Raw genomic sequence first — 19699 nt, 5'->3', positions numbered from 1 at the left:
AAAGAAGTGTTGTAACCTGCCGTTTTTTTTCTACTTTCTAATTCTTTGTTTGGCCCGAAAAAGTTTGTTGTCATGATGTGTCACGACAAGAGTTGTCTTTGTCCGCGGCGTAAACGTCTTTAAATAAATACTTTCTGAAAAGGTCTATGAGGAAAATGAACGGGGATTTATTTTCCGGGTCTCTCGAGGGGGCAGGACTGTGACGCTCTATACAGACAGAGCATATACAACACCAGCAGCAGCAGCAAAGAAAACTAACAGGGAAGGTCAGTGGCGTGCACAGACATTTAGAGGGGCAGGTGCTCAAGTTAAAAAAGGGCACCTTGTGCAGCGCGTGGAACCGGCCGGTTGCCTTAATCCATTTTGGGCGGGAACCCCTTTTGGTGTTAGCATTATGTTATGCTTTAGCTATTGAAAAATAGCAGATCTACAAGCTCATAGCGCGCCACCGAGTGGCGCGCTACGAGCTTGTAGGTCTGCTATTTTTTTTAAATAATTTTTTTCTTCTTTTTTTTTTCAAAAGGGCACATTGCCAAAAGGGCAGGGGGTGCTCTAGCACCCCCTAGTGTCTATCTGTGCACGCCACTGGGGAAGGTTCCAAACCTTGAGTCGTCTTCTATACTTGACGTCATCGGTTGTGTAGTGGTGATGGCCAGGGGTCAAACTTTGGAACACATGGATGCAGAGCTAGGATGGATGGAGCCCTCCAGTCATCTCGAGCTTCCATATTGTACATCTGGTCAAGCTCACCGGTACTTTCCTTTCCTCCTCCCGTTGTCGATGGCCTCATCCCATTTTGACCTGACGCCAAAAACAAACAAAAAAAGTCTTCTGAAAGAATATATATATTCAAATATTTGTGCCGCATTTTTACCATTTTTCAAAAATAGCAGACCTACAAGCTCGTAGCGCGCCACTCGGTGGCGCGCTACGAGCTTGTAGATCTGCTATTTTTCAATAGCTAAAGTATAACATAATGCTTAGTTAAAACACCAAAAGGGGTTCCCTTCCACCTCACTCACCCTTGGTAACGCCCCCCCAAAAAGGTGCTGGTTGATAACTTAGCACTGCACGTTGCATTCTGGTGTTAGCACCGTGGCCAGTGACTTCTGTAGGGCAGGCTTCAGGGTCCAGCATTCTTCACAGCTGTAAACAGGAGAACAAACTACAGTCAATGAAAATAACCCGAGTTTGATATGGTGGGGGGGGGGGGGGGGGGGGGTTCAGAGCACATGTGTGCCATTCAGAGCACTTACAAGTTCATACAAGTGATTAATCCATTTTGGGCGGGAACCCCTTTTGGTGTTTTACAATTACAATTTACAATTTAGGCATTTAGCAGACGCTCTAAATCCAAAGCGACTTACATTAAGCAGTAACAAAAAGCATGGCATACATCACATATATAAAAAAAAAAAGTAGTTATCATGAAACATGCATAAGTGTAAGCTAAGAACGTAACAGTGGAGTATCTATGTAAACTATACATACTGATACTATACTATACTTTTAAACATTGTTGTAATTTAGCTATTTAAAAATAGCAGATCTACAAGCTCATAGCACGCCACCGAGTGGCGCGCTACGAGCTTGTAGGTCTGCTATTTTTGAAAAATCGTTAAAATGTGGCGCAAATCATTGAATATATATTATTTCAGAGCGAACATTTTTAACTAAAATATTTGCTTCTGGGGGGAGTCCCTGGAACTACATATTTTCAGATGGGGGTCCGTGGCCCAATAGAGATAATTCTGGGGGTCCTTGACATGAAAAAGGTTGAGCACCACTGACATAGAAACATAGGTTTTTCAGAAAGAATGTAGGATTTAGAAGCCTTTTTTTTATCGACCTCAGTCCAGAATGGGTTAACTGAACTCACTATAGGTTTGCGTTGACCGCAGAATTAAAGTCAATTACTTCTTTCTTTTTTTTCTAAAGATATTTTTTTGCGGCTTACGCCTTTTATTGGTTTTTGAAGGGACAGACAGTAGGCTGACAGGAAACGGGAGAGAGATGGGGGAAGACATGCAGTAAAGGCCGTGTCGGGCTCGGGAGTCGAACCCACGGCACACTGCGGCTGGATTACCAGTCGGGTGCCCAGACGGTTACGCCACCGCCTGGGCCAGTCAATTACTTCTTTCAGCACATTGACACCCGTTGTCAGTAGAGGCCCGCCAGGGTGATAACCTTGTTTTCTTATCGGCTATTTATTTTGAATAGCTGAAGTATAACATACTAAACATTAGGGGTACAGACTAGTGTTAAACTGATTTATTGACTAATTTTGCTGGGTAGCCGATTACTCTATGGTGGGGATCCACTGGAACCCCTTCAAGGAGTCAAGGACCCCTGGGAGTTCCTGGACTGCACAAAGCTCACTCACACGCACCTTTTACACCAGTGGTTCCCAAAGTGGGGTCCGGGGACCCCTAGGGGTCCTTGAGGGAGTTCCAGGGGGGACCCAGCTAAATGATAGTTTGGAACCAAATGGACCCTTATGGGTCTGCAACTCTGAGAGTGTACGAATGGAACCAAATGGTTCCATTCGTACACTCTCAGAGTTACATCAACATTGATTTTACAATATAAATTGGGGTCCCAGAGATAGTAATGCCATTAAATGGGGGTCCGTCCGTTGCCTATAATGCATGTCAAACTGGGGGTCCTTGAAATTAAACGGGTTGAGAATCACTGCTAGAGCAGTCAAAATCTTCTCTATGGAGGTCCCTGGGGCATATATTTTTCAAATGGGGGTCCGCGGGCTAATTAGTGTCAATTTGGGGGTCCTTGACAAGAAAAAGTTTGGGAACCCCTGTTTTACACTACAGTAGCCTATGCTTTGTGATTTACTATGACTGCATGTTAAGCCTCAGCAACATTGCAATTTGCAATTAAACATAGCACAATTAAACAAAGCTGAATTAAACAACATATCCACACATACATACATACTGTATCACACAAACAAATGCTTTTCTGCTTTCTACTTTTTGCCTTACCAAGTGAAGTCAAATGTCAGCTCCATAATTGCAGGAGATGTTAATGCTAACCAGCTAACCAGCGTAGCTATCACCTGTAGCCTATATCTCTACATAGGCTAATTGGAAATTAAAAGCAACGTTGATACTACTATAGGCTAATTAACTTCTCGTTCAGGTGTCACGGATGTATGTATTTTAACAGTTTATCACTCCCTGACAATACTGACAACTCCACTCGACATTATGAGTTTATTTGACTGCTTCATTCCCAAATAGGCCTACTGGAGTTTAGCGTCAATACTCCCTGTCTCCTCACTCACTCCTGCAGCTGCTGTGTTGTGGTGGTGGTGTGGGGGGGGGGGGGGGGGGGGATGCGACCTGCGTTCACAGAGTACCTCCTAGGCCTAGGGAGTGTCTGACAATATGTTTATGTTTTTATTTATTTTGTGTAATTGTGTTATAAAAAAGGGATGCATGATTAATACTGTATAAATAAACAAGTTAGGAAGAGCCAGTAGGCTTATTTATTATTATTAATAATAATTAATGTAATATTATTAATAATTATTATTATGATTACCATTATTATTATTATTATTATTATTATTATTATTATTATTATTATTATTAATCATCCCATAGCATGGATTAAATTATGCCTACCATACACACACACCTGCACACAAATGTGCACGCACGCACGCACACACACACACACACACACACACACACACACACACACACACACACACACACACACACACACACACACACACACACACACACACACACACACTCTCAGAGAGAGAGAGGGGGGGGGGGGTTCTTCTGACAAACATGACCTCCCCTCAACCGGGTGAAATCAGAGACTAACCAGAACAAAAGTTACCATTGGCTTTCCCCCTTCACCATACCAGGGATTAAGAATATTGGTGCCACAGATTAGAGTATCTCTCAACCACTGAAAAGACCACATCGCTCGGCCAGATAAGAGCCACATGAGCCTCAGAAACCAGGGCAAAGGAAACAAATCACACCCGTGTGAAGTAAGTGGTGCAACTCCGTGTGGGGGTCCCCGGGGGGGGGGGGGGTTCCAGACCCACAGGAACGCACCCGGGGTGCCGGCCCGATTCCGGCGAGCCGCCCCGCGTCCAAAACGGTTGAGAAATGACAGAGTTACCGTGTGGGGGTCCCTCTACTGTACGCTCTACTGTACGCTCTACTGTACTGTACTGTACTATACTGGCACACCCAAAATCACCATATACGGTTAATATGTGCATGTGTGTTTGTGTGTGTGTTAGGTTGCGCACAGGTGGTGAAAAACAACCATGCTGTTTTCGTGCTCAGACGCACCCACCCACCCACCCAGCCACCCACACACACAGTCACTTAAGGAAGTGGTTGCACCACTTAAAAAAACATATAATATGAAAGAAATTATAATAATGAACTAATGATCTCTCTCATGTGAGGCTTAAGGTTAATAAAACATGACGAACCCCCCCAACACACACAAATGCCGATTTGTAACATCCCCCCTTGAGTTCTGTTGAAGAGAAGCTACTTATATGGCTTAAAAGATCAAATTAGCCTAGTTATTATCGTAGCACCCAAGCTGCCATGGTGGTGACGTTTCAACCGAGGCCGGCCGCTGCCCTTTTGTACGATTGTTTTCAGCTTATTTTCCAAAGAATCACACCCGTGTGAACTGAGTGGTGTAAGGTTTTATATAGCATGATCAGCTGTGGTCTGACGTAATGTCTGACGTAATAAAATCACACCCGGGTGAACTGAGTGACCACTTTCCTAGATCTAGGCTATTGAGTTCAGGGTCTCAAAGACTGAATGGCCTTTAGGTCTGATTCTGGTAGGGTCGTCTTCTGATGTGATGATTTGTGACCATGAAGTTGATTCAGCTGGAGTTTTTGTCCGATGTGAGGTAAGGTATTATATAGCCTGATCAGCTCTGATCTGACGTAATGAAATCACACCCGGATGTGATTTCACAACTGGCTTTTTTTGTGCAGAAAAAATGAGCATGGTTGCTACGGTCATCCAGTTCACCCGGGTGTGATTTAATTACGTCAGAAATTATTTTGAACATAGCAACCATGCTCATTTTTTCTGCACAAAAAAGCCAGTTGCAGGAGTGGTTACACCACTCAAAAATAATTACAAGCGCGTCAGGACGTGTCCCCTGACGGCGGCGACGGTGGCCACACTGTGCAGCTCGCTGTCACACCCTGAACGCATCTATCTGGGGCCTCCATCCACTCAATTAGCTGCCAGGCTCTCCAGGTTAATGGAACTTTTGATTGGGGTGGACAACGGCTGGTTCCTGGGTCCCGCGACCTCTTGTAGATGGGGTTGAGAGAGGGTCAGAGCGCCGGGCGTCTTATCTGCTGGAGCAGGAAGTCTATATCGTCGGAGCCGCACCGCTGTTTGTTGGCTGTGCGCTGTGCGCTGCTCCTCCCACGGACCTTTCTGAAGCTCACTGGAGGAACTGAATGTTCTCTTTTTGAGCGGTGCAACCACCCCAAGGAACAGCAATGTCCGTCTTAACCTATGTACCCATGTGACTATGTTTAGAGTACCAGTAGGGACAAAAGTGGCGCTGTTGTGCCAGAAACAGAGAGAGAGATAGTGCTGCACTGCCTGCTAATGAGAGAGAGAGAGAGAGAGAGAGGGGGGGGGGGGGGGGGGGGGGGGGGGTTTAGAGATTTTTGGAATGGCAAAAAGTATATAAAAAAAGTATATAAAAAGTGAAACAAAATATTTTCAGATGGGAGTCCGTGGTGGACAAATCAAATGCATATATTCATTTTGAGCTCAAAGTCACTCATAATAAGCAGACTTGGCAACACTGATGGAGCATTCTGTGCTGATGCAGGCATGAAACAGTCTCTCTTTCATGGTGCTTGCCTGCCATCTACTGGTCGTTTGATAGAATGCCCCTCTATCTCCCCATGTGTGTGTGTGTGTGTGTGTGTGTGTGTGTGCGTGTGTGTCACAGTGTGTGTGTGCGTGCGTGCGTGCGTGCGTGCGTGCGTGCGTGCGTGCGTGCGTGCGTGCGTGCGTGCGCACACACTAATATGGAACTAATATGGCATTAATATGGAAATGACAAGGTTATTACAACGATCTGATCTGAAACATAATGAAACATGTGTGAGAGAGAGCGCAACACCCCTTTCTGACTATATGGAGGAGCTCAAACTTAAGTGCTTTTATCCGCTTTATACAGAACACAGTGTATGTGATGTAATATTTGATAGTTTGGTGAAATGGGAAGTTTGACCGAGGTGTCAACGAACGAGTAAAGTTCAGAGTCTTCAGACTAACTTTGTGTTACAGTTAGCATTATGTTATGCTATAGATATTGAAAAATAGCAGATCTACAAGCTCATAGCGCGCCACCGAGTCTGTATCCGTCATGTGATCCTCATGTTTGCTTGACAAAGCAGTGTTTTCTTTCAAAATGTCATAGGTTTTCAATCAGGCCACATCATGAAATGGGAATGCCAGGACAGCAGGCTGATGTTGTTGAGTAAGTACTCTGCCTGCTTGATGGCCTCACAAGTCTAATATCTCCCCTTGTGCTTAGGGATATCCCTTTGGTCTAGTGGTTAAGATGTTGGACTTTCATGTGGGAGGCTGGAGTTTGAATCCCAGGGCGTTACAATAGCAGAGGATGGTTTCAATCCATTGACCTCTGGGTTAAATGGCTTCCAGTGCAACTTCCTGTCCCATATGAAGATTTGTAGATTGCGTGGCCACAACATTTCCACGAGTTATCTCTCGTGGCAATGACATACAGACGTTTAGTTTTATTGAGGTTAGGTTTCTGGTTTAAGGACTTCAGTGTTTTGTACCATACTATTGTATGAGTACAGAACAAAGAATGTTTGCTTTCGCCATCTTTGTTGAAGAAGAGTCTGGGCAATTAAGGTTTAGTCTTACTAGATGTACTAAAAGTTTCTCAATCTTATATTTAGATTGAGTCTGGCTTAATCTAGTTACCTCTGAGGTAGGTTTCTGGAGGTCAATGATTAAAGTGTGATTACCTTTGAGGGGATTAAGTCCACCCATCAAGCCCATTAGTGTCAACCTCAGACCATCAGATCATGGTCTGGTTTTGAATCTAAATGGCTTTGTGTTTCTGCTATTGTCCTGGCTCTGCTCTAATTAAGAGCAATTTAGAAGTTTAGCATTTAATGGTTTGTTTACTACCCTGTTTCCTGTAATGGATTGGTATCGTTTAAGCCTTGTGGAAATGTGGCGTTTAATTTTAAAATCCACTGCTTCTCTGCATATCTCCTTTCCCCCTCTGTCCAGGTTTGATTAGATTCTAATCCACAAACTTCCAAGGCACTAATACCATGGGTCATAAAATGTTGGACAATTAATAAAGTTGTTTCTTTTGCATTATTTATATTATATCTATGTTGGTTTAGTCTATCTGCTATTGTGTTCCTAGTTTCACCCACATATTGTAGGTTGCACTTGTTGCATGTAATTAGATAGACACAGTTACTAGTATTAGCCTGTATTTTACTGAGGCTATGGTTAGATCCGCAAGCTCACATAACACATTGAGTAGATTGATTGGCTATGTTTGCTAATTCGCACATGTCATAAAATTAAGTATAAAATAGAGGGCATTAATTTATGAAAAGTGTGAAGTGATGTGTGGCTGAGGTGCCATGTGCGGCTGCACATGAGACATCTTACATAATCATTTAGTGCCCTAAACAAATATTAAAGTTCATAGACTTAGCTGGCAAACAATGTACGTCATAAGTACTCTAAACAAACATTAAAAAGTCCATAGACTTGGCTGCCACATGATGTAATCTTCATTGGAGTGCATGCAGTACAAAGTTTAAAGTACACTGAATGGAGATAATGGAGCAACCCGGCAGTGCTGGCTTAGAATCAGACCCCCGTTTTATTTTTCAAGTCCTCTCCTCTCTGCCGTGTCCTGTCTCTAAAGCCTAAACCAATACTGGGTGATCAGAGTCCGTACTACGGAGCCCCTGAATGGCCATGCATTCAAAATATATGTTATCTTGTCCGTACAAGATAATATCTCGTACGGACGAGATAATATATTGTACGGACGAGATATTATCTTGTACGGACAGGATAAAATATATTTTTAAATGCATGGCCATTCAGGGGCTCCGTAGCTTACACAGCCTTCACATCTATATTTTAAAATGGTTATATGGGCATGTATGTAACCCGACACAAACCTGCCGATTGAGGGAGAATGTGTCAAATGTAATATATGTGTACATAACTAAATTAATTAATATTGATAGAGCACACAGGCACTTGTCCTCTCATCGTGCCAGTGTTCCCATTAGTGGCTCCATGGCTGCCAGGAAGCAGGCTTCAAACTCCTGGTCAGAAAAACGAGCCACAGACTGGCGAGCACTGCGTCTGATCTGCAGCTTGGCGGCCGGAGGCAGGGCGAGGATCCTGTCCATGGCGTCTGCATAGTCGTCCTCATCTTCAGCCAGAAAGCCCGTCTGACCCCCCTCGAATGGTACCACAATGTCCAGCTTGGGCCCGCCGGACCTGTGGGCCAGGATGATCTTCCCCGCGGCCATACACTCCACCACGCCGATGCCGAAGTGTTCGTTCCACATGGTGTGCAGGCCAATGGTGGCTTCCTGGAGCTCTCTCTTCAGCTCCTCAAAGCTTATGTTGACTTTAAACTCCACGCTGTGGGCTACACCTAGCTCCTGGCACAGCCGCCTGAGCATCAGCACCCTATCCTCGTCCTCCTGGTTCCTGCATCCACCGACCAGCACCAGCCTGAGCCCCTCCTCCCCTCGGCGGTCCACCAGCCTCTTGAACGCCCGGACCTGAAGCCTGTGGTCCTTCTCCGGTCTGAACTGGCCGATGGAGACCACGGAATGTCTCTTTCTGTCCACGTCCTCGTCCAGGGCGATGTCCAGGAAGCCGGCGACATCGCAGGGCGGGTAGACCACGCTGGTGCGGTTAGGTGAGCGCCACAGCGCCACGACGTGTCCCAGCGTCCAGGACGAGTTGACCATGACGACGTCACAGCATGAGCCCGCCATGCCGTAGAGCAGGCCGAACAGGCGGTAATACACCACCTTGACTGCGCTCAAGAAGCGGTTGTTAGAGATGTAGTCTGCGTTGTTGAACCTGGGGTTCCTCTCTCTGACCGCAGACAGCATGTCCGTGCTGATGGTGGGGTAGTGGACGTAACTCGCAGTGCCGCAGCCCCCCAGGTAGCGGAACAGGGGCAGGGTGAAGGCGTAGCCCATGGAGTCGATGTAGATGTCAGGGACTAACTCTGCCAGGGCCTCCCATCCCAGGAACACGGAGCCGATGCTCTGGCACAGCAGGGTGAAGCGGGGGAACAGACCCGGCTCCACCAGCGCGCGGTACTTCAGGAACACGAAGTGTACCGGTCGGGGAAGAGCAATGTTGAACCGATCGCGGGCTCTGTCTACTATTTGCTGGCCTGTCACGCCGCGGTCCCCAGTGTACACCACAAATGTGATGCCGGCGTATCTGTTCTGGAGAGCCCTGATGGCGCACCAGAGAACCCTCTCTCCTCCGCCCCCGGCATGGCAGTAGGGGTGAAAGAAGGCCACTGTGGGACAGCCACCGTCCCGGGCCTGACGTATGGTCCTTCTGTTCCGCAGCCAGAGGCGCACACTCAACAGCAGGACCAGGACAGGGACCAGGAGCACACTCACCAGCAGGACCAGGACAGGGACCAGGAGCACACTCACCAGCAGGACCAGGACAGGGACCAGGAGCACACTCACCAGCAGGACCAGGACAGGGACCAGGAGCAGAAATGCCAGCAGGACCAGGACAGGGACCAGGAGCAGAAATGAATGGAATAGATCGCAGGCTGACATGCCGCCAAGGCCTACCACCCAACATACATGCAGTAAAACTTGCATGGTATAGTATAGTTTCGTATAGTATAGCATCGTATAGAATAGCATCGTATAGTATAGTTATAAAATAGCTCAAGGCTGTATTGCTGATTGCTTAGGTTAGGACCCCCGCAGTGGTGTCCGGTTAGAACTTAAACCAGGACGCTTCGACTTCTCTCCAGTAAAACTCACTGCAGAACTCATAATAAGAGTCCTTGGAGACCAGGCTATGATGTCACACATGTATGACATCAGTACATGTACAGTATATACTGTGACGTTAGTCATCTCCGGCCATATTTGGGCATACTACAGAGACGGACAAAGATAGACAGATACACTAACACAGACAAGGCTGGAATATAAAATAGCTCAAAGCTGGTAAGCTGGAACCATGTCTCCTTTCTTGTCACTCAGTGACATTGTCCTTCTTTCACAAAGTTTTTCTGGCACAAACCTCTTGTCTTGCATGTAAACTTAAAATGTCATGTATTCATCTGGTGAAAGAATGCAGCTGTGTAACAGGCATTTATCCAGCAAGGGCGAAATCCAATAGACATTTATGCCTGGTTAGCTCAGTCGGCAGACTAGAGCATGAGACAAGGTTCCATGTGTCCACTAGGATGTGCTGTTGGCTACACTTCCAATCACAATGGAAATGTGTTTCCTTTCTTGTTTTGTTTATAGTCATTTACTTGAACAGAGCAACCCCTCTTCTACCTGTGGCTTAGCTGCGGCACCTGTCTTGTAAACAGGAGACCCTGGGTTCAAATCCCACCAGTACCTCAGCAAGCACTGAGTGACATTGTCCTTCTTCATTATTCACGATAGTTTTTCTGTCATCATAAACCTCTTGATATTATGGGCCATTACAATCTTCCATGTAAACTTACATTTTCACGTATTCATCTGGTAAAAGAATACAGCTGTGTACAGGTATTTATTCCTGGTTAGCTTCGTATGAGAGCATGAGACTTGAGACCCCACATCGGGGGGAGGACAATTGCCATTTGACGATGATACGGAAGTGTTGGGCAAACTATGAGACACCCATCATTTCAATCTGTAGTTGAGGTTGTTTGTCTTCATCTACACACAAATGTGGTACTCATCCTTGTGTTTACAAAGTGCAGAAAATGTGAGATGCACTGCACTCTACACAGGTTCCATGTGTCCACTTGGTTGTGCTGTTGGCTACACTTCCAATCACAATGGAAATATGTCTCCTTTCTTATTTTGTTTCCAAGTGTTAGCCAAACTATGAGGCACTGATCATTTCAATTTGTAGATGAGGTCTACTACACATGTGCAGATAAGTGTGATCCACTGCACTCTACAGGTTCCATGTGTCCCCTATAGGTTGTGCTGTTGGCTACATGTCCAATCACAATGGAAATATGTTTCCTTTCTTGTTTCGTTGCCATTATGTAAAATATAGCATGAAAGTTGAAATATTAATTTGTTTAGAGCTTTAATGATTCATTTTCTTTATCGGAGCATCACTTCTATCTTTAACATCAGGCTTTCATTCAGGTACTGTGGCTTAGCTGGTGAAAGCGCCTGTTTCGTAAACAGGAGATCCTGGGTTCAAATCCCAGCAGTACCTCAGCAAGCACTGAGTGACTTTGTCCTTCTTTATTATTCACAATAGTTTTTGTCTCATAAACCTATTAGCCTATGGGCCATTGCAATCTTGCATGTAAACTTAAAATGTTATGTAGAACTATTCATCTGGTGAAAGAATGCAACTGTGTAACAGGTATTTATGCCTGGTGGTTAGCTTCCGTGTTTGGAGACACCTGATTTGTTTTCTGCAACTAACCAGCGTGCGTTCTGTCCAGGTTCGTTCTTCTGTTTTTTTAGAGCGGCGGTGGCTCAGGGGTAGAGTGGCTGGATGGAAACCACAAGGTTGCCTGTTCGAACCCGGGCTCCCCCAGAGTTAGTGTCGAAGTGTCCTTGAGCAAGACACTGAACCCCTAAGTGCTCCCGATGTGCTGGCTAGTGCCTTGCATGGATTCTGCCGCCATCGGTGTGTGAATGGGTGAATTGATGCACAATCTATGTAAAGCGCCTTGGATAAAGGAGCTATATACATTTACCAAATGCACCATTTAGTTGTTTTTTTTGCAGCTGTGTTGAGCTGCTCTTTCCTCTCTGCTCGCTAGAATTGATTGATTGATCATCATATAAAGGAGGTAAATAGGGAAAAACATATTGTAACGTTTAGCACCCTGAGCTTGGAGTCGAACCCTGATCTCTAACTCAGTAGACAAGGCAAGCAACAAGCCTCGCCTAGAGAGCTCGCTCCTTTGGAGGAGCAAGTTACGGCCGGGTCTTTCGCAGGGTCGTTACACTACCCCCTCCTTTCTGAAGCGCGCCCCCACACTTCTCACTTCCCTCCTCGAGACCCTCACGTCAAGGAATGCTCCAGGGGTCCTCGTTCCCTTCTGACACCAATGTAACGTTTAGCACCCGGAGTTGGAGTCGAACCCTGACCTCCAACTCAGTGGACAAGGCAAGCAACAAGCCGCGCCAAGAGAGCAGTTTGTTCAGTTACAGCCGGGTCTTTTGCAGGGTTGTTACAATAGGCCTATACACTAAGGGGCAGAGGCGTGGGGGGGGGGGGGGGGGGGGGGGGGGTCAGACTTTACGGGGGCCAGTTTTGAATTGCAGTTGTCTTGCTTAATGTAAGTCGCTCTGGATTTAGAGCGTCTGCTAAATGCCTACATTGTAAATTGTAGGTGCCCTTTGAGAGAAGTTAGTGTTGCATATGCTGTGACCAGAGCCATCTAAAAGAAGAGTTGCGATATTGAGGGGGCAGAAAACAGCCTGGTCACGTGGTTCATGTACATAGACTCCAATGCATTCCGTAAACTCCCGGTTGTCCCCATTCAATAGAAGTCTATGTAGAAGAGTCGCCATTGGACTGGCCCCATGAAGTGAACAGAGATTGCGTAACTGTCTTACTCTATGGCTCTGGCTGTGACTGGCTGTGAGATTACTTTTGGAACGTAGGCTGAATAGACTTATCAAGATGCTGCCAATGCAATGAAAATGAATAGTTAATAACTTTGGCAGTCAAGCATGTTCAGCCTTTTGCAAATCAAGTGGATAGGCCTATAACGAAATGATGAGAGACATACACATTCCATGCAAATAGCCTACATCAGCCATGCATAAAAGGCAATTGATTTGTAGGCTACTTTACACACATATGCAAAGCCAAAGGTCAAATAAATGCATCTATACGTATTTAGAGACTAATATACTGTGTGTATAGAGAGAGAGAGAGAGAGAGGGAGGGAGGGAGGGAGAGGGAGAGAGAGAGAGAGAGAGAGAGAGAGAGAGAGAGAGAGAGAAGAGAGAGAGAGAAGAGAGAGAGAGAGAGAGAGAGAGAGAGAGAGAGAGAGAGAGAGAGAGAGAGAGAGAGAGAGAGAGAGAGCGAGAGAGAGAGACATACACATTCCATGCAAATAGCCTACATCAGCCATGCATAAAAGGCAATTGATTTGTAGGCTACTTTACACACATATGCAAAGCCAAAGGTCAAATAAATGCATCTATACGTATTTAGAGACTAATATACTGTGTGTATAGAGAGAGAGAGAGAGAGAGGGAGGGAGGGAGGGAGAGGGAGAGAGAGAGAGGAGAGAGAGAGAGAGAGAGAGAGAGAGAAGAGAGAGATGAGAAGAGAGAGAGAGAGAGAGAGAGAGAGAGAGGAGAGAGAGAGAGGAGAGAGAGAGAGAGAGAGCGAGAGAGAGAGACATACACATTCCATGCAAATAGCCTACATCAGCCATGCATAAAAGGCAATTGATTTGTAGGCTACTTTACACACATATGCAAAGCCAAAGGTCAAATAAATGCACAAACCATGAATGTATATCTATACGTATTTAGAGACTAATATACTGTGTGTAGAGAGAGAGAGAGAGGGAGGGAGAGGGAGAGAGAGAGAGAGACAGAGAGAGAGAGAGACTCCTCTTGCTAGTTCAGATTCTCTGAAGAGAAGTCTGTGGTTGGATATCATTTCAGACGGGGATGTCCTAAACACACACACACACACACACACACACACACACACACACACACACACACACACACACACACACACACACACACACACACACACAACACACACACACACACACACACACACATTCATGACCTGCAGTCCCTAAACAGTGAGCTCATAACAAGGATATCAAATCATTTAATTGTGTTTTAGTCTCCAACTTAGTTAACCTTCCTCGTCATTACAGGCAACCTTTTCAACCGTATTCCCTGTTTTGGGAATGTCATCTATTCTACTGTAGATAATTCTTCTCACAATCTACAATCTAACCACATGTGACCTAGTTGTGAGCTTGTAGATCGGCCATTCTCGCCTCACGACAACACCATTGCATGACAAAGTATGAAATGGTTTAAGCTTGGGAGAGAAATACAATAGGATATCCTCAACATGCTCCCTCCGCTCATCAAACACCAACCTCCTCAAACCCATAAAGACTAACCTACGCACCATGGGTGCTCCGTCGCCCCCGAACTGTGGAACGCTCTCCCCGCCCACCGGAGAGCCCCACAGTCGGTCGACACTTTTAAGAGAGAGGACTAAAAACTTTCCTTTTTACCAAAGCATTTTCATAGCCTTGCACTTATGTTTTAAATGTTCCTGTTCTATTAGATGTTTTTAATGGTGTGTTGTTTCTTTTGCTTTTATTCATTTGCTGTAGCACTTTGAGATTCTGACGAATATAAAGTGCGTTATAAATAAAATCCATTATAGGATACGCCAAGGTGTTTACTGATATAGTGTGCTATTAATCATTATTAAATAATGTGGAAAGGTTATTTTCAGTTCATATCCCAGCTTGACACATTTCATATCAGTCTGGTTTTGGCCAGACTGATAATGTGGATTCACTCATACTGGCTATAATTACATATGCATGAAACTCACCATAATGCTAGACTTCCTTTACTTCTTTCAATAGTCAGTCTGTTGCATTGTTAAAAACGCACAGGTCAAGGTTAGATTATCCATCTGACTCACACCTGGATTTAAATCAATGAAATCCCCTCTCATTCACGAGTCTAATGATGACATTGCAGCTCATGGATATGTTACAAACAACGAAAAGCTTGTCCGGGCAAAGATAGAGAGTTGTTTGAAAGCGAGCTTTATTACGATCTCATTGTTACGACTCTGTGCACACGGCCCATTGTCTCCGTGACGCCGTGTGAGTATAGGAGAAAAAAACTGTTTATTTATCAAATACATTCCAGGAGTTGTTCCTTTGTCCTCTATGGACGTGGGCAGACATAAGTCGCCACACAGAGACAACGACCTGCGGAATAAACAAAAGACACGTTGTAGTTTTTTCCTTTCAACTTGTCTTACTCATTTGTAAATTATATATTATGATCTCATATTTCTGCACAGTGCCTGCAGCAAACATAAACAGGCACTGCAGTGGCCTTTGACCGAGGTCATAAAATGGCCCTTTTTTCAATTTACAAAATTTGTACTTAGGCATAGTACTTAAATGTACAAGAGTTACTTTCCCCATTGTGCAATAAATGCAAAAAAGTGGTTGGTACGTGCCGGTACTGTTTCTGGGAATTGGAATGTCCCAAGATTGGCAGGCTCTACAGAGTACTTCCAATGGAAAGACTCAGTGCCAAATTGAGATTAAGGGATCTATCTACTTTTATTTATGATTTGATTGCTTTATAAAGGAAGTGATTCATTGGATTAGAGCAGTGGTTCCCAACAGGGCCGTGCAGAGAGCACTGGGGGGGCAGGGGCTCAAACTCCAGAAAAGAGTCCTTCCCTTGTGCAATTTCATGTCATTGGATAGTAAAATAAGCAATATGTTCTCATTAGTCTGAAACTAAAACTGACTGATGGCAGATTAAAAGATAATTCATTATGAGGAATTCATCATTACTTGTCAAATGTTCGTCTTGAAGGGCCAATGGCACTTATTGGCCCCCCACACAAGCCCTTATTGGCCCCCACACAAGCCCTTATTGGTCCCCCACACAATCCCTTATTGGCCCCCCATATGCACAAGCCCTTTTTGGCCCCCACATAAGCCCTTATTGCCCCCCCACACAAGCCCTTATTTTCCCCCCACAAGCCCTTATTTGCCCCCCAAATAAGCCCTTGTTTTCCCCCCACACAAGCCCTTATTGGTCCCCCACATAAGCCCTTATTGGCCCCCCACAAGCCCTTATTGGCTCCCACATAAGCTCGTATTGGCCCCCCACACCACATCCCCCCCACATGTCCTTATGTGGCAAAAACAATAAATAAATAAAAAAGGGCAGGTGCTCAAGCCCCCCTAGCACGCACGCACGCACACACACACACACACACACACACACACACACACACACACACACACACATTCAGACAGCTCTGCGCTGCTACGGACATATCATTTATTTCTTGGCTGGCCTGGACGCAAAAACGTGTGCATATTTCAAATATATTTCAAAGATATAGATATTAGATATTTCAAAATGTGAAAGCAATAGGCTATTTCACTTTATTTCAATCCCCACACAATTGTGTACATATTGTTAATGGCATGCCGCATGCATTATGCTGTGTGTGGATATGCAAAATGGCTTTAACAATCAGAATCACTGCAAAATTAATGGTTTCGCAATATGTTAAATTAACTCATGATTTTAAGAATCCACTTCCACTCCACACGCAGAAGAACGCACGGCAATTTTATTTGTATTATAGCGACACCAGCACGTACGTTTCAAGACCGAGACCTCTGAGTCACGGATTTCGATGGGTCACCGATTGCAATGTAACCTTCGCTATGGGACGCGTGCGGATCGTGCGTTGTAGAATGAAGGGTGACCAATACAAACGAAGCCTCACGGAGTGGGCGTGTCCTACAATGAAGTGTGACCAATAGAAATGATGCCTCACGTAGTGGGCGTGGTGATAATGAGGAAGAACATAGTTCAACATACACGCTGCTGTCAGTGAAGAGAGAGAGAGAGAGCAACGTCTCCATATAGAACACACTTTGGTACGTACAGTTACAGTAGCACCTGCTTTAATTACAAATAATTCAAAATCATTATAAATGAGTCTCTCATTGCTAGACACAGAGGAGGTTGTTGTGGTGGTGTGTGGTTTAGCCACAGTTAGCATCCATGCTACCAAGCACTGACTGACTGAGCCCATTGAGAAATTAATTCACTACTGAGTGTTGCCAACCCTGTGTTACAAATGTAACCAAATGGACCCATTACGGGTCCATTTTGTTCCATTTCTAACACTCTGAGTTACAGACATGTAAGCCTTGTAAGGTCCATTTGGTTCCATTTGTACACTCAAGAGTTACAGACCTGTAAGGGTCCATTTGGTTCCATTTGTACACTCAGAGTTTACAGACCTGTAAGGGTCCATTTGGTTCCATTTGTACACTCAGAGTTACAGACCCATAAGGGTCCATTTGGTTCCATTTCTAACACTCTGAGTTACAGACATGTAAGCCTTGTAAGGTCCATTTGGGTTCCATTTGTACACTCAGAGTTACAGACCCTAAGGGTCCATTTGGTTCCATTTGTACACTCAGAGTTGACAGACCTGTAAGGGTCCATTTGGTTCCATTTGTACACTCAGAGTTACAGACCCATAAGGGTCCATTTGGTTCCATTTGTACACTCAGAGTACAGACCCATAAGGGTCCATTTGGTTCCATTTGTACACTCAGAGTTACAGACCCCATAAGGGTCCATTTGGTTCCATTGTTACACTCTCAGAGTTACAGACCCATAAGGGTCCATTTGGGTTCCATTTGTACACTCAGAGTTACAGACCTGTAAGGGTCCCATTTGGTTCCATTTGTACACTCTCAGAGTTACCAGACCCATAAGGGTCCATTTGGTTCCATTTGTACACTCAGAGTTACAGACATGTAAGGGTCCATTTGTTCCATTTGTAGAGATTAGATGTCTTTATTATCCACAAGGGAAAATTGTTTTGCTCAGGTCAATGCATACATTCAGGACAATAAATAATTATACAAATACAATAACACCCCGCAAAGTACTAGTAAAATAATTCTAAAATTGTTAAAGCTATTTAAAAGAAAGCAAAGTCTCTCTCCACACCATGAAACACTCATAATGTGTGCGTGCGTGCATGCACGCATGTCCATCATCAGCGCTCAGTCCAGTTCATCTGCCTTTGTGTGTGTGTGTGTGTGTGTGTGTGTGTTGTGTGTGTGTGTGTGTGTGTGTGTGTGTGTGTGTGTGTGTGTTGTGTGTGTGTGTGTGTGTGTGTGTGTGTGTGTGTGTGTGTGTGTGTGTGTGTGTGTGTGTGTGTGTGTGTGTGTGTGTGTGTGTGTGTGTGTGTGTGTGTGTGTGTGTGTGTGTGTGCGTGCGTGCGTGCGCCGGGGGCACTGGCAAGCAGGTTTAGTTGAGGTGAATCAGGTACACTCAGAGTTAATAATAATAATACAAAATAATAAACTATTTATATAGCTTTTTTTCATGACAGAAATGCATCGCAAAGTGCTTTAAAAGGCAGAGAACAAACAAGAAAAGATATACATATCAGTAAAACAATAACGTTGAGGCAATAGGTCTATCTCACAGCCCGCTTTCCACGCCCACTTCCGGTAAATAGTGGTGTCTTTAACATGAGCATTTACACGTTTTTTTCTCTGGAGAATCTAAGTACATTTTCTAATGTAAAAATGTGACAGACCAATATTATTATGAAGCAAACAAGATGGTAAATCAGGTCGAACAGATAGAACAAACCTTACCTTGAGAAAACAAAAGTTGTAGACTTCTTAAATTAACTCTGTTAACATGTAGCGTCTATGGAGTGACGTCACGCTATCACCACTAACCCCGAAAGGGGGCGTATTTAGGGGGGCGGGGAAATTCTGTGAGATAGGCTTATTAAACAATAGAGCGTCGCAGTCCCGCCCCTACCATGGACCAGGAAATTAATCCCAATGCATTTTTCCCATAGACATTTCAAAAAGTATTTATTTAAAGACGCTTACGCCGCGGACAAAGCCAACTCCAGTCGTGACAACTCATGACAACACAAACAATATTTTGGACCAAACAAATAATTACAAAGAAGAAAAACAACAAAAAAAGTGTTGTAACCTGCCGTTTTTTTCTTCTTTCTAATTATTTGTTCGGCCCAAAAAATTGTGCTTGTTGTCATGATTTGTCACGACTCGAGTTGGCTTTGTCCGCGGCGTAAACGTCTTTAAATAAATACTTTCTGAAATGTCTGAGGAAAATGAACAGAGAATAATTTCCTGGTCCATGGTAGGGGGCGGGACTGCGACGCTCTATAGCAAAGGGCATAGAACTGGCAGCAAATCAAGCAGTGCAATATGACATTAAAACAAAAGCATACAGAGCATAAAACCGGTGAGTACAGGAATAAGAACACTCAATTAAAAGCAATAGTGAAAAGATACAGTCTTGAGCTGGGCTTTAAAAATGTCTGGGCTTTAAAAGGAGCCTGTCTGAGCTGTACCGGAAGTTTATTCCAGGCCGTCGGGCCGTAAAAGCAGAAGGCTGCCTCGCCATATTTCTCGGTCGCCATCTTTTCAGACACTTCGAGCAGACAAGCACTTGAGGACCTAAGAGGGTGGCCTGGGACATAACTAGGCAGGCAGTCGTGGAGGTAGGAAGGTGCAAGACCTTTTAGACCAGGGGAGCCCACACATTTATGACGTGAGATCTACTTTCAAAATGACCAGCTCAACAAGATCT

General features: G+C 44.7%; 2 protein-coding genes and 1 long non-coding RNA gene across 3 annotated transcripts in view; 1 reads left to right on the top strand and 2 right to left on the bottom strand.

Annotated features, from left to right (window-relative positions):
* Positions 1–607: 607 nt before the first annotated feature.
* On the bottom strand, positions 608–3271 carry LOC306917454. Its single transcript, XR_013789184.1, has 3 exons — positions 3000–3271; positions 1023–1146; positions 608–801 (listed from the first exon to the last, which is right to left on the bottom strand). It is a non-coding gene; the product is annotated as an uncharacterized lncRNA (long non-coding RNA).
* A 5058-nt stretch (positions 3272–8329) lies between these two features.
* LOC306917176 (GDP-Man:Man(3)GlcNAc(2)-PP-Dol alpha-1,2-mannosyltransferase-like) lies at positions 8330–9892 on the bottom strand (the record flags this gene model as incomplete). The annotated part of the gene is made up of 1 exon (XM_079495309.1): positions 8330–9892. The coding sequence occupies one exon, from the start codon at positions 9890–9892 to the stop codon at positions 8330–8332; it is 1563 nt and encodes a 520-aa protein (XP_079351435.1).
* Positions 9893–16913: 7021 nt separating this feature from the next.
* ldah (lipid droplet associated hydrolase) overlaps positions 16914–19699 on the top strand; it is a 31773-nt gene continuing 28987 nt past the window's right edge. The window contains exon 1 of the mRNA XM_079495694.1: positions 16914–16974. The gene's annotated coding sequence lies outside the window, so the exon portion shown is untranslated. The remainder of the gene's footprint in view (positions 16975–19699) is intronic.

The sequence above is a fragment of the Electrona antarctica genome, assembly GCF_951216825.1.
Source record: "Electrona antarctica genome assembly, chromosome: 24".
Classification (NCBI taxonomy): domain Eukaryota; kingdom Metazoa; phylum Chordata; class Actinopteri; order Myctophiformes; family Myctophidae; genus Electrona; species Electrona antarctica.
This window is presented reverse-complemented; position numbering and strand designations above follow the sequence as displayed.